A 16,210-nucleotide genomic window follows, 5' to 3' on the forward strand; every position below is an offset into this window, starting at 1 on the left:
ACTTAATTAGGTGCACTCGAAACCAAAAGTTTTCCACTTAACTTCATCAGTTTCACTCGACACCAAAAGTTTTCACCTTAACTTCGTCAGGTGCACTCGAACTCAAAATCAATAAAAGGTAGATAAGCTATTAATAAGGTATTTAATAAACTTTGTATCTAAGAGAAATTTTTTTTTGCTTAATTTATACTCTTTTTTTGGCGTATTCTCTTTACTCTTTTCCTACGCTAATTTTTACATATTGTATATTTAGTTGCTGTAGATCCTAACTGACTAAACGTCACTGATATAATATTTTTCCAAACTGTTGTTCCCAATGCCTTTTCCCGAAACTCAAATCTAGAACAAAATACAATTCTTAACTCTTATACTCAGGCAAATGATTTATTTGCAAGTACTTTGTACTCGTTTACGTTTTTTACTTACACTGAATATTTTATACTGTAAATCAACTTATTTTCACGATTTTTTTTTGGAGTAAACCACTTTCTAGCTCAATTTGCGGCAATTTTATTTCATTTTTTTCAAATTACTTGATGCAGTTACTTAGGAGAAGATCCAAGTTTTACATATTCTCGACTATTTATATTCACGTTATTTGTTTACTCGCGAAAATTAGTTGGTTTAGAGTATTTTAAATGACTAGAGTATACTTTAGTGTAAGTTTATTAATATATGTGCGAAAATATATCAGTTTAATTTTTATTCAATTCTTATTGTTTCTACACGTTACCGAACATCACCTCTACTTTTCATCAGAGGAGATGACTTAATTTTGTTGAATATTTATATTTTTTTAGTCTGCTTAATTTTCTTCCGGAATGTGGTTTTTGGGAAAAGGCATTTTAAATTTATTACGACATTTTGCTTATCAACAAAACATTACCAGTAATTCAATTATTAATCTAGAGCAGCGTTTGTCTCCGGAAGTTACAATTATACAATTATCTATTATAAGTCAGAATATATTGTTGTACATTTTGTTGTGTCTGAAAATCAGACGAAATTTGATATCAAGATATTGTCATAGTTTTACCATTTTGCAAAATACACATAATAGTATAGTTATTTAACTTAAATATTAGTTTATCAGGAACAGCAGTTTCCCAGAGTTATTGTTCTTGCTTGGTTTGCTGTTGCACTTCTTTTGGCTTATTTTTCTGCTTTTAGTATTAACCCACTGCAATCCACAAAAATTCTATTCAAATATTCAAATTCCTCTATGAAATCATACCTTTTACAGGACCGATCATTTTCCCTTTACCTACATTGCTTTAAATATAAAACGATACCTACAAAATCTTAATTCTTCTTCAAATGGCACTTTTTGAGCATAGTGAACTTTATTTCTGGAGAAATGGAAGCTTGGTTGAGAGATGTGAAACAAATGAGAGAGGACTTGATAAGATGAAGAGAGAGAGAGAGAGAGAGAGAGAGAGAGAGAGAGAGAGAGAGAGAGAGAGAGAGAGAGAGAGAGAAAACGACAGGAAGGTAGGAGAGTGTTTCTTTATTCGTCTGTATGTGTATGTGTTTGTTCATTTGTGTGTCTATCTGTGTGTGTGTGTGTGTTTTGTCATGTTTAATGAATATCTGTATGAATGTTTGTTTGAGAGAGAAACAGTGTGTGTGTGTGTGTTTGTTTGTGTGTAGACCGAAATAGTTGAGAGGAACAGTTTGTGTGTGGATTGAAAGTGCTAAGAGGAACAGTTTGCGTATGGATTGAAAGTGGTATGAGGAACAGTGTGTGTGTGTGGATTGAAAGTGCTGAACGGAACCAAATTTCCAAATCTCTATCTTTTACTAACTCTTAACACACTAACAACGGCAGACCGGGCAAGTGCAATAGCCAAGTATCTCAATAGAACAGTTTTATATAAACCTATCTGATATAGTGTATTATATATTTAATTCCCTAAAATCAGAAGACAATGCAAGACCGAAGCCGAGGGAGCCACCACAGATTGAAGGTACTTAATGTTTCACTTCAATTACAATCAATGTTTAAGTTAGTCTGAATAAAATACAGATTCTAAGTCTGAGCATTGCATATAATGACGTGAAAACACTTCGTTCTACGTTCTGTGATTGTCTGATTGTGTTGTATTGATACTGTTACTTCAAGAATCTGATTCTCAGATGTATTAATTATCTGAACTGAAAGTGAATCGTAATATTGTCAGATACTTATAAGTAAAGCTTAGACAGATAATCTTTTTTTGAGTCATATCTTTTTGAAGTGTTAAAATAGAAAACAAACGGTTATACAAATTGAAGATATTTAGGCTGAAAAAATATAATCATGTTTCTTGTCATCCTATCCTACCTTAATTATCATGATAATCTTTCCGGGTTTGTAATAACATAAGCAACACGACGGGTGCCACATGTTGAACCGGATCTGCTTACCCATCGATCACCTGAGATCACCGACATTTGTTTGTGGGGTTCGTATTTCTAAGTCTTTGTTTTCCATGTTTTGTCTGTGTACTTTTGTTGTCTGTTTGTCTTTGCTATTTTATCCATGGCGTTGTCAGTTTATTTTCTATCTGTGAGTTTGAATGTCCCTCTGGTATCTTTTGTGCCTTTTTCATACTTTTTTTACATTTTTGGTTGAGCTTTTCCATTTCAGACATTTGGTTATCCAGCGTTTTAGCCCAGAACATTTTCTTAAATAGCCTTTGTAAAATATGTACTAACTATATTATCCATCTACCCTATTTAATTTAGCAAGAGACCGGAAACATTGTTATTTTTTTTTTTTGCCTTTTTTTTTCTCTTATTACAAACAATTTCTAAGAGTCAATAGTTTCAAAACATATAGTAAACAGTCATACATGTTGAATTTCATAAGTATCTTTGTAGCTATCCCATGCATGGGGGTATGGACAAGGTTTACAGAATAGATAATAATAAGCAATGAATGCAGAATAAATGATAAAAAATAGACTGAGGAAAATAAGCAAAAATTATAAATAACAAACAATAATTGGTAACAAAGGAAAACTATTGAGAAAAAATGTCTATTTTTTTTTATAAATACAGAATAAGAGGACACCAACCACATTCTCATGCATGATATTAAGTTTTTTTCATTTTTGTATATTTTTATAAGTTTAGCTTATGATGCAGCTTCCATGCTTTGTGCAGAGCTACTGTTTAGTCGCAGTTATTGTTGAATTGCTTTCATTTGTCAAATGACAGAACAATGTTATGTATACACACTATATACACCCTTTTCACATTTATATACAATTATTGAACTGAACGATGACAAGAAAACTTGTACTCATGTAAGCTATTATATTTGTTTCAATCGCAGTGTCAAAATTTAAAGCATTATAAAAGCATGCAAATATCTTACAATAAATGTAATTTCTAAATGTAATTTCTAAATGTAATTTCTAAATGTTCTGTATACAATATATGTATATGGAAAAGATTTTCACATATTTCCTAGCTGTGATACATTGAATTCAAGAATGAATTACTTTTGATAGAAATAATTACTACGAATTGTCCATACCTATAAGATATAGAATATGTATCTATGTATTTGACATATTCTTAGAATACAATGTGCGAACATCCTTTTTATACGACCGCAAAAATTGAAAATTTTTTGGTCGTATATTGGTATCACGTTGACGTCGTCGTCGTCGTCGGCGTCCGAAGGCTTTTGGTTTTCGCACTATAACTTTAGAATAAGTAAATAGAAATCTATGAAATTTAAACACAAGGTATATGACCATAAAAGGAAGGTTGGGATTGATTTTGGAAGTTTTGGTCCCAACAGTTTGGGAATAAGAGGCCACAAAGGGCCCAAATAAGCATTTTCTTGGTTTCGCACTATAACTTTAGTTTAAGTAAATAGAAATCTATGAAATTTTGACACAAGGTGTATGACCACTAAGGGAAGGATTGGATTGATTTTGGGAGTTGAGGTCTTAACAGTTTAGGAATTAGGGGCCAAAAATGGCCCAAATAAGCATTTTTCTTGGTTTTCAATGTATAAATAAATAGAAATCTATGAAATTTAAACACAAGGTTTATGACCATTAAAGGAAGGTTGGGGTTGATTATGGGAGTTTTGGTATCAACAGTTTAGGAATAAGGGGCCCAAAGGGTCCAAAATTAAACCTTGTTTGAATTCATCAAAAATTGAATAATTGGGTTCTTTGATATGCCGAATCTAACTGTGTGTGTAGATTCTTAATTTTTGGTCCCATTTTCAAATTTGTCTACATTAAGGTCCAAAGGGTCCAAAATTAAACTAAGTTTGATTTCAACAAAAATTGAATTCTTGGGGTTTTTGATATGCTGAATCTAAACATGTACTTAGATTTTTGATTATGGGCTCAGTTTTCAAGTTGGTCCAAATCGTGGTCCAAAATTAAACTTTGTTTGATTTCAACAAAAATTGACTCCTTGGAGTTCTTTGATATGCTGAATGTAAACATGTACTTAGATTTTTGATTATGGGCTCAGTTTTCAAGTTGGTCCAAATCGTGGTCCAAAATTAAACTTTGTTTGATTTCAACAAAAATTGACTCCTTGGAGTTCTTTGATATGCTGAATGTAAACATGTACTTATAATTTTTATTATGGGCCCAGTTTTCAAGTTGGTCCAAATCGTGGTTCAAAATTAAACTTTGCTTGATATCAACAAAAATTGAATCCTTGGGGTTCTTTGATATGCTGAATCTAAACTTGTATTTAGATTTTTGATTGTAGGCCCAGTTTTCAAATTGGTCCAAATTGCGGTTCAAAATTAAACTTTCTTTGATTTCAACAAAAATTGTATATATGGGTTTTTTTTATATATGCTTAATCTAACCATGTATTTAGATTTTTGATGTTTGGACCCGGTTATCAGATTGGTCCACATTGAGGTCTAAAGGGTCCAAAGTTGAACTTCATTTGATTTCATCAAAAATTCAATTCTTGGGGTTCTGAATCTAACCATGTATTTAGATTTTGGATATTGGACCATAATAGGTAATGTCCAATTTGAAATTTAAAGTTTTTAAGTTTAAGTTCTTAGACCACATTCATTATGTGTAAGAAACCTGTGTTGTGTCAACTATTTAATCACAGTCTAAAGTCAGAGCTATTCTGTATCAAGCTTGAATGTTGTGTCCATACTTGCCCCAAATGTTCAGGGTTGGAACTCTGCGGTCGTATAAAGCTGCGCCCTGCGAAGCATCTGGTTATAAGTTGTTCTCTCTTAGTTCCCCCTTTTCAATGATTTTAATTTTACCCCTAAAGGGTTTCGAATTCTAGTATAATTGTAGCGGAATATAAAGTTCTAAAATATAATCTCGCTCGTACAAACCACGGCAACAGGTGGCTCAAGGTACGGTCTTTCAGTTAGATGGGGTTACTAGCTAATATTTTTGCTGCGTATATATAAGAGTGTAGTTTATATTTAAAAAGGAATATCAGAAAATAATTAGAATGCATTAAAGAAAAATATGTGACAAGCAGCCATTAAAAAGGTAGTACGATCAAGGAGCATTACGGTTTTACTATGTAATCATTATCAAATATAAAAAAGGAAATACAATTTTTAGTCCAATCAGAGTGTATGAATATTTTAGAATTATAATGAAATAACTTTCGACGACAATGACGAATTATTGAAAGCGATCTGTTTTACTAAATAGTAGTATAGTAGAATGGACCACTTCACAGTTATTGCAGCCATACTGAATAGTGGTCAGAAATTTTGGAGGGAGATGGAAATAGTTAGAAAATACGGGAAAACATCCGCATCGAGCAAGGATGTTTTCCCGCGTTTTTCAAAGTATTTCCACCTCCATTATCAAAATATGTCCTCTATTCAATATGGCTGTAATAACCGTGACAGGGCCAATTGAAATGTATGGACTTTGTTGAAGTGAATGTAATTTCTTTGTATCACAGAAAGCAAGACCTCCTTAATAGATTTATCAAGGAAACCCTGGCCTCCAAAGGGACTTATTCCCCATCAACCTAGTAACACCCCAGCACCGGAAACAGACGACAGTAAGATATTTATACTTTATCTTAGCTAATCTATTCTTGCTTTGCTCTAATATGTATACTGGAACTTCTCGTATTTTTCAGATTTGTGTTAGGTTAATGAATTTCGTGTGAGAGAAAAATATTTTGAATACAAAAATACATTTCTAAATACGATTCGGCCAGAATGGATTGTTTTACTATACGTTACAAGTATTTTTTTTTTACAAAGAAGCAAATTTGTGTCGAACTGTGACCTATTATAAAAGCCTCTTTGTCAAGTGTACATGTACCACATTTTATGCACAATAACGAATATGGTAATTTTTATGTTTACAAAAATGGAAGTAGTTTGGGGATGTTGACAAGATTTATTCTTGTGGTCTGCCGTTAAATAAACTTTAATATGTACTTTTGTTTAAAATTTTACTACAAACTAGCATTCAGGAGCTTTTGCTTGCTGTCTTTGCAATAGTAAAGTAATATTTTCATCTGAAACACACTTGTTTTATATTGTAAATATTTAGAATTTAGAAATATGGCATGAATATAAAGAATTAATTTAACGTGGGTAAAGTTGAGTACAATCAAATCTGTATATAAAGGCCACCCTCAAACGAGACAATAAGAGGGTATACTAACATGAAAAGACAACTTTTTTTAATTGAGGTGTCATTTGTAGCATGTTTTCGATTGGCTGTTCTTGAACATAAATGTATGTCTGCAATTCGCTTAAACTTATTGGGTGTGTAAAGGTGAATTATAACTATGCAGAAAATATTATTTTACGTAGATTTAGCCTATCTTTGCTTTGCTTTTGCATGTACATGTATGATAATTCCAATAGATACACTATTTATATGTTACCGTATGCTATAATGTAAAATAATCGTATTAAATAGAAACCCGGAGTTGTATAGAAGAGAGGGAAGCTGCCCTGATACAAAACAAACAAGATCCAACTGGTGGAACATTTATCCCGTCTTGTACAAACACTGGCCTTTGGTCACAGGCCCAGTGTCATAACTCATCTGGATATTGCTGGTGTGTCCATGAAGCATCGGGTAAACCGATCCCAGGGACTTCAGCCTTGAAGGAGTTACCAAAATGTAATGATATCAAAATACAGCGAGAAATGAAAGGTATTAAAAATAATGTACTAGTATTTCTAATATTTCCATTTCGTCTTCCTTTCCTGTGAATAAATGCATAAACACAGTGGTAAAGATTTTCCATTTACATCTTACTAATATGCACATCAACCATTCGCAAGAAACTTTCATTCACGCATACATTAACTGGTATTCACGTCAGACTGGCATTTGCAAGAATCTAACATGCACACATGACTGCTTTTCACAAATTTCATTGGAAATAATGCGGCATGCACATATGTATAATCTGTAATTCACAATAAACTGCAATTCGAAATAAACTGCTATTCACAATAATTTGCCATTTTACACAAATCTCACTTTCGGACCAATTAATGTATTGCAATGCACATTAAGCTGAAAATAACCAATAACTGATTCACAATAAACAGACATTTGCGAAACAAAAAAAATAGAGCTGTCATTCACAGCAACCTGCTATTCACTATAAACGGACATGCACGCATTACTGCAATTCACATCAAACTGAAGATAACAACAAACCACAATTCACACAACTTACACTTAATTAATAAAGATAGATTCGAGACATATATTATTGTTGGTAATTATTATTAAAGAGTAAAATCACAAAAATACTGAACTCCGAGGAAGATTAAAAATGAAAGTCCCTTATCAAATGGCAAAACCAAATGCTCACACACACACACTAAACGAATGAATACCAACTGTCATATATTCCTGACTTGGTACAGCACATTTTCTTATGTAGAAAACAGTGGATTAAACCTGGGTTTGTAGCTAGCTAAACCTCTCACTTGTATGACAGAATTTTGAAAAATTGATGTACATTGCATCTAATCAGAAATCAAGCTAGAGTTTTGGTTATTTTACAGGTTGTCCGTTTTCTAAGAAAAGACGATTTATTGCGGATTTATTATTATACATCATTAAACAGATGAATGAAAGTAATCCTTTGTGAGTATCTGCATTACTACTGCTACTGGTCAGATTAATTTAGAAAAAATGTACAAGACCAATTTTTGTAATCAAAATTGAATGACGGAACTTAACCAAACATTTAAGAAACGTCTAGAATCAGATTACATTTTTGTCGAGCTTTCGACTTTAGTCGAAAAAGCGAGACATATTCATGAGCGATCCTACATCCCGTCGTCGGCGTCGTAATGTTTTTGAAATTTTGATAACTATTCTGGATGTGTACCAAACTTGGACAGAAGCTTGTTTATGATCAAACGCTAGTATCTAGAAGGACATTTTGTTATTTTTTTTTGTACCTGTTTATCCGTATTTTACTTATAAATGGACTTAGTTTTTCTTCCAGTTAACACTACATACAGTCTGCAGTTAAAAGTTTAAAAAAAAAACATTTATTTGATTCATAAACTATCCTGGATTTTTACCAAACTTGGACAGAAGCTTCTTACAATCAAAGGATAGTATCAAGAGGAATATTTTTATTTTTTTTTTTCGTTTTTGTTGAGCCTGCAATTAACAGCAAAAGTAGGCGAGACACTGGGTTCCACAGAACCGTTACAAATTTTTATATATAATATACATTGTACATGTATTGATTTTTTTTCTGTATTTCATCTTAAAAGGAATGTATACTTTCATCTTAAAAGGAATTTCATACAAACCTGTAATTTATATTTTATTCAATATATGGTATAAATAACTGAAAGTACATGTATCACCTCATTGTCATTGAAATAAATTAAATTTTTACAAATTAATTTCGTGCGGTTTTCATATTCGAAAAAAAAAATCGAATTCATTTAAACAAAATTATACTAAAAAAAACAAAACAAACAAAAATATTAAAAATTTCTTGTTTTTGGTGTTTATGACAATAAAGTATATAATATAACTCGTAAATAATTTCATTAAGTTCTCAGGTGTAAAATTTGTGTGAATGTTTTATATGGCTGAGTGACGTCTGAATTACCGTCAGTAACAATGTTGACAAAAACCTACAAAAGCATGCTTCATCATATAAAATAAATCTATATGTTATCATATTCACTATCTTGTTAATCCCACAGGTGTTGAAAGTTTGCACAGGTGTGAACTGTAACCAAATAGTACTTGGCCCTAGTCAATATTGAACACTTCAAATTTTTAATTATTGGTCAATTTGTAAAGTTCGAAAGTTTAATTCTAAATGAGAAGTACTCTTGATCAGTCCTCGTACAAATGGTGATACTGCAATTCCATTAAGGCTGTATGACGTATATATACGCAAAAAATGACAGATTGTTTTTTTAATAATTTGCCAAATTTAGTTCATATCGTGCTTTGTCTCAAAATATATATATATATAAACATTATAGGTCACCAATATAAAAATATGGAGATCCATCCACCATCTTTTAATAAAATGAAGTGTTAAAAGACATGTAAAGGTTATACAAAAAATTAATGATATTTTTTAAGATTATATAAAGGAACACAATTAGAGAATTATAAAATCAATTTTGACAAGTTTGAATTAAAAAAAAGTAGAAAAGAAGTGAGTTGTCCGTTTTCATTTTTCTTGCTATGACATGGGAGCATATTGTTTTCCCCTTCGGTCATGTTGTCTGTCCGTCCGTATGTTCAAACGTCACAAAATTGTTTTTTATTCTTTAACTGTAGTCTGCCTATTCTGAATGTTATATAACTTATACATAAAGCCTATTCCCACAAAGCACAGATCAAGTTTAAATTTGGTAGCGTCACGTTTACCATTCTAGAGTTAAACAATTGTTGAATTTGTCGTTTTAGTTGCCTAACTATATTTTGCCTCAAACAATTGATTTGAAACTTACATGCAATGCTTATTACCACAACACACATTAAGAACAAATGTGATAGTGTCACTTTTACCTTTCTTGAAATATGTCTCTTCATACTCTTAAATGCAAACGGGGGCATCATCTGTGTCCAATGGACACATGCATTCCTTATTTATCTAACAGTTAAATAAAAATATCATAGCTTCTTTATTTATTGCAATAAACTGTAAAGTCTTATTTGGTTATGTCATTCAAAGGGACACATATTTCCTTCCTTCGGTTTCGGTTTGCCGAAAACTTAAGCGGATGTTTAATTGGTGTACAACAAAATTCAGCATATTTTATTTTTCAATGAATAATAATTCATTTCATTATTGTATTCGACTATCAGGCAAGTGGTTTTATAGATTCACTTTTCATGGCCAATACCTTCTGAATAAAGAAAACGTGTATTTATTATCATAAGACAAAATGCACTAACTCTTTGAATGACCACTATATAATGACAACGGTTACTTTTCAGAAACGTACTGAAGGTTGGCGGTGTAGAAACCACCCCTGACGGAGCTGTCGAATGGAAATTTAGAAACTTAGATTCTAATTCAAACCTTGTAAGTATAGATATAATTATAAAAAAAGGCGAAAGATACCGAAGGAATGGTAAATATCCTAAGCCGAAAGATACCGAAGGAATGGTAAATATCCTAAGCCGAAAGATACCGAAGGAATGGTAAATATCCTAAGCCGAAAGATACCGAAGGAATGGTAAATATCCTAAGCCGAAAACGAACTGACATTTATAAAGACAAACAATAATATACAAAACACATTATAACAAACTAAAGACTGAAATATAAAAAAAGGTATACACAATAATGCATTACCGATAGTCGTCCCAACCGTTCCGGAATGTTGAGCGACCCTGATCCTCGTGTGTCACCCGTTTTGTTGCTCATGTTAGTATAAAACCTGGGATAATTCTAGTTTTATAGGTTGCATTCAAGAAGGAAAAGGACGGGATTGCGGATACGACGGTTGGATCATATCCGTCGTCATTATGAAAACAAATATTACATTACGTACATGTACAGCAATCGATCTGATAATAGCGTCTATCAATTTTTCGAAGGGTTAATTTTAATTTCACTACTTCAAACTTTTGGTTTTAAAGCTTCCTTGTCGGTAGGGAATCGCGGTGGGAAATGCAAGCTCTGGAATATCGCGTAAACTGGGATTTATTCATATATATATATATGCAGGCTCCTTTGGAATGATGCTTGTTAGAAATTGAAAGTTCACAATAAGGAAACTGCAACTATGTCTTTTTTTTGTAAAGGGTAAATATTTTCAACCGACTCTCATTGTCAATTACTATATGTAAGTAAAGATTAAACTTTAAGTAGCATCTTGTATATCATTAATTTTGATTGGATAGATGCATTCAACATATTCACTTAATTTTGAATGATTTAGTCAGAGGACATCACCTTTAAAGTGGAACATGAAGAAGTTAAAGATTTTGTATTTGAAGCATTGCAGACGTCCATCAGTAGTTGTACTGTCGCAAATTGAGTTTCCCTGGCTACGCGCTGTAAGCTTCAAATACAATCCAGATATCTTTATTTCAGTATTGGCTGTTAGAATAGAACTATACAGATAATAGTTCTATACAGACAATAGTTTTCTGGTCATTCTATGTTTTCTAACTTTCTGTATCCCATCTTTTGTTATTTTCTATGCAATGGACATGTCAAGTAAATCAATAACAATACAGCGATTGGTTGAGGATCTACTGGTTCTTTGTAGGTTTTAGAACGCAAGGAGCTTAAGACACTACGAAAAGAAATCCCACAAACAAAAGATACCAGGCGATGTAGGAGAAACTTCATACGATATTGTGATGAAAATAAAGACAGAAAAGTATCTAAAAACGAATGGGTTAGTTGCATGGATACAACTGGTAAGTTTATAAAATAAAGTTGATGTAGAGATTGTGATGGCAGGACCATTGCGGATGTAAATTAAATGTTCATTTTTAAGTATATTATATTTTTATTTACATTTGTACCTATATCCTGCACAGAACAATCAATTTTATATACATATATATAGGCAAGCAAACACTATTACTATTATAATATATACAATAAGATGTGGTATATGAGTGTCAATGAGACAACTCTCCATCAAAGCAAACTAAATTAGAAATATATTTTAAATTGGTTTTTATTCTTCGAAAACAACAGGAGGAGAACGGCTAGTTTTAAATTGAATTGGCAAAAACAATAACATTAAACATCTGGACGAATCGGAATGACCAAAATAATAACTTCGATATGTGGACCAATCGGAATGACCAAAATAATAACTTCCGATATGTGGACCAATCGGAATGACCAAAATAATAACTTCCGATATGTGGACCAATCGGAACATTCAAAACAATAACAGCATGTCTGACTTTTCTTGTATGGATTGCGATACATACATCTTTCTCTCTAATATATGTACAATGTTGTTTGCTAAAGAATTTCGGCCAGTCTGAAGAATGCAAAAGCTACATTTGTAATCAGAGAATATAAAAAATAAAGAATTTATATTAATAAATCATTTATTTTTTTATTAACAGGTAGTTCCAGTTTATTTACAGAAGATCCTAGACGAAGGGGTCCTAATCCTTTTAGCAATATTCTAAGACAAAGTTGACATTAAAGACTAGGAACTTTCATACATATCTGTGATATTTAATATAAGATTCCAATGTGATGAACAAATAAAACAGCATACGGTGTTGGCAAGAAAACACTATAATTACTTCGCCTACTTCGCCTACAGATCCATTTGTTAAATATCATTATAAATTATAGCATTGTGACGTCATTTATTACATCACTATTTAGATTCATTGGAGAACTATGTAATCCTGTTGTTCATCACATTAACTATGTATTTGTTGTGAGATACTGTTAATCGTCTGATGAGAAATATTATGATATTTCCGACAGATAATTGCTGTCTGATATGCCAAGGCTGGTGGTGCCTTTAATGCAATGGGTAATTACATATTGAGTGATTGTCAGCTCCTGTTTTCTTCAAATCTCTTAAATTACATAGAATCTCGCGTGGTTTTATACCCTTAAAACAATAATGTCTGTTAAGATTTTCATCAAAACTGACTTTGAAATTACAAACAGACAAACATTAAAATATCAACAATAATTAATGTAATTAGTTTAAGTATCAGAACTCTGATATTTTGATTATTCTTTCATCACCAGACTGAAACCTAGTTAAGATAAATAAATCTCTACAAAATTGTTGTAGAAAAGGGATGGCTACAAGTGCAGAATGTATAGTTGTTTTATGTCTGATGAATAATAATTGGACATTTTTTAAGTAAGGGAAAATAAAATGCAAACTTATGCTTATGGGAGAGGACGTCTCTAATGTTGTTATAACTTGTGTCCAATCCCTTTTGCTACTTTTGCAAAATAAAATATGTTTAAACTATAATAATAGTTATACGCTAAGTGATTGTTAAACTGAATTCAAGACTTAGCTTTATGTATCTATACAACTCTTCTTTTTATATGCATTGTATTGCAATACTTGTTCAGCAACACAATTTAATGTTTTGGGTTTTGGGTTTGTAATTTATGATTCTTAAATATTGGATAAAAAAATTACAAAATCATGTTACATATTTTTCTACCCCACCCCTCTCAACAAAACTAATCTTTTAACAAATTCTTGCAACTTTTCCCAATTTGAATGAAATAGATTGAGATCAAATTTTCAAATCTGAACAGGAAACTATCAATTTTATTCTAAATACTTAACAATGCTTAATATGGTACACATTGTCGTTTCTTATTGAGAAAAATGATAAACTTTTTAAAGTTAGTTAAAATGTCAATCTGTAGATTTGTTTACATATACATGTTGTTTATCTTTCGCTGCAATGTTTGTACATATGTATAGTTGTTTTTTGTCTGATGAATAATATTGGACATTTTGTAAAGTAAGGGAAAATAAAATGCAAACTTATGCTTAGTAGTGTTTATGAAAGTGATAGAGATTTAGTATAATTGCCAATGAGACACCTCTCGACCAAAGACCAAATTACGAAGAAGATAAGCAATACTAAATCATTGATCGATAGCAAAAACCATACAGCATAGTAAGCTATAAAATGCCACGCAGTCACTATTATAACGAGAAAGTAATAGCCCGATTAATGTTCAAAACAATAAACGATTAGCTAATATGGTATACAGCAGCAACAAAAACCATTGTTTTACATGCTTCTGACATGGTACAGACACACACATTTATAGTGTGACAAGGTTACCATGTTTGCTGGCGCCCACCTCTTTCAACCTGGGACAGTGTTATAACAGCACAAAACCAGCATCGGTGGCAGAGTGGTCTAGTTAGTTTCTACTGTAATCACTAGCCAGTCAACATTCGGGATGTGAGTTCGAACCCCGCTGATGCAGGTGCACTCGACTCCTATTTTAATTGACTAGGATTTGTCAGTTTTCCTATCGAAGGTACGAAATAACATAATAACGGTGCTTAAAAGTGGTGCTTAAACACAAAAAATAATCAAATGTAACATAAGAAAAAAATGTAAATTAATCACACTGCTGTTATATTCGTAATGTCACATAAAATTATTAAATTGAAAAAAACACTTATGAATGGTTGATATGAAATATGTATATGAAATCGATATAAAAACGAGGAGTTATGGTATAATTGCCAGTGAGACATCTATTCATAAAGTCCAATCTAAACAGTTGTATATACTTACAGGTTATCATAAGAACTTCAACAACGAGCAAAACAAATATGACAGACGGATAGATATGTTCTTCCCGACTAAAATGTCAATCAGTACGGTCACAGAACATTTTAGCGAAAAATTTTAAACTTCTAGGAGACATTAAAGCGCAATGAAAAAATGTCAGTATCAAAAGGACGAAGAACCACAGGAATTGGTGTAAATATCTAGTTAGCAGTACATGTTTATTTATGTATTGATCTATTATATAAAATAATTCAATGTAAATTGGTACCAACGAAATCTTTTACTACGAAGTAGCCAAAATAAAGAAAATATATGCTATGATCTTACTACAGATATAGCCGAATTTGCCAGCCATATCTTTTTTTTATGAACGAATTTTGCAAAGAGATCATGTCATTTATTATTAATGCCCCTAATTCATAATTTATCGGTGATGTGTAGATACTATTAATTGGAATATAAAACAACAAAAGACAATATAATAAAAAAAAAGGATCTTGCATGGTTTGCGTTTCCCGCGTCAAATGATATATATCAGAAAACGCGAGACTCATGCGAGATCGGTTTTAATTATATTGCACAACATGCATTGACGGAGTGAACGAGTTCGAGCGATATATCGACAGGATGAAAGTACCAATGGAATATTTATATAAGGTTAGAAAAAAAGAAAATTAACCAGAGGGAACAAACAATCACCTCTTGTCAATTGTTGATAAAACATATGTACTAAGGTAAAGCCTAAAGTCGGGAATATTATTTAATTTTGATTGCCTATAACCAATAGGTTCCAAACACTATCGTCGTTTATTTTTATATTTGTTTTTACTGTAAAGCGTGCATTTTGTGATCATATTGCGTTACTTTCCATTAGAAAGTGCATGTAATAATGTTTGAGTTATTTCCCTTACAATGCATTGTAGAGTTTGAATAATTTTATTTATGTAATGGATTGAATATACCTTTAACCAACAGAATGCATTACCAGCGTATATGATTTATAGTATGATATTGAAAATACCATTGAAATTTTGGGTTCTCTTTAATAAAAGAAATGTGAATTGAAAGATTCATACTCGATAGAGGCATACATTAAGTAAATCCATGGGTTGTCCTTTTAGAGCCGTTTGTCCGTATTCCTAATTATTGGGGACTCATTGACGTATAGGGTCCGTGTAACACTTATCAATTCAAAGTTTTAAAAAGTTTTAGTATGAAATTCAAAACAGTGTAGCTGTGGCCATTGATTGACCCATCAAAATCATCCATTGGGACAATTTACGTGAACGTTTGTCTGTAACAACCACTGTTCATGACGTACCTACGATAGACATTTAAACTGTGAGGTCAACAAAGGTTTCTTAACACCTTTAATTATAAAATAATTCGAAAAATTAATCAGGAATAACCTTTGTGTTTTGATTTATATAATTGATATAAATCAAAATATCGTGTTATTTCTGATTAATTTTTCGAATTACTTT

General features: G+C 31.7%; 1 protein-coding gene across 8 annotated transcripts in view; it reads left to right on the forward strand.

Annotated features, from left to right (window-relative positions):
- Nucleotides 1-13,962, forward strand: part of LOC143069753 (SPARC-related modular calcium-binding protein 1-like) — a 54,823-nt gene extending 40,861 nt beyond the window's left edge. For 3 of the 8 annotated variants that reach the window (XM_076244527.1, XM_076244521.1, XM_076244529.1), the window contains 7 exons: nucleotides 1,893-1,967; nucleotides 5,923-6,024; nucleotides 6,903-7,142; nucleotides 8,012-8,093; nucleotides 10,437-10,524; nucleotides 11,720-11,873; nucleotides 12,543-13,962. In XM_076244527.1, coding sequence (XP_076100642.1) covers nucleotides 1,893-1,967; nucleotides 5,923-6,024; nucleotides 6,903-7,142; nucleotides 8,012-8,093; nucleotides 10,437-10,524; nucleotides 11,720-11,873; nucleotides 12,543-12,619 — 818 coding nt within the window. In that variant the 3' untranslated portion in view covers nucleotides 12,620-13,962. The remainder of the gene's footprint in view (nucleotides 1-1,892; nucleotides 1,968-5,922; nucleotides 6,025-6,902; nucleotides 7,143-8,011; nucleotides 8,094-10,436; nucleotides 10,525-11,719; nucleotides 11,874-12,542) is intronic. The other 5 variants (XM_076244524.1, XM_076244526.1, XM_076244523.1 and 2 more) reach the window with 4 other exon arrangements.
- Nucleotides 13,963-16,210: the final 2,248 nt, after the last annotated feature.

This window comes from Mytilus galloprovincialis, chromosome 3, assembly GCF_965363235.1.
Source record: "Mytilus galloprovincialis chromosome 3, xbMytGall1.hap1.1, whole genome shotgun sequence".
In the NCBI taxonomy this organism is placed as follows: domain Eukaryota; kingdom Metazoa; phylum Mollusca; class Bivalvia; order Mytilida; family Mytilidae; genus Mytilus; species Mytilus galloprovincialis.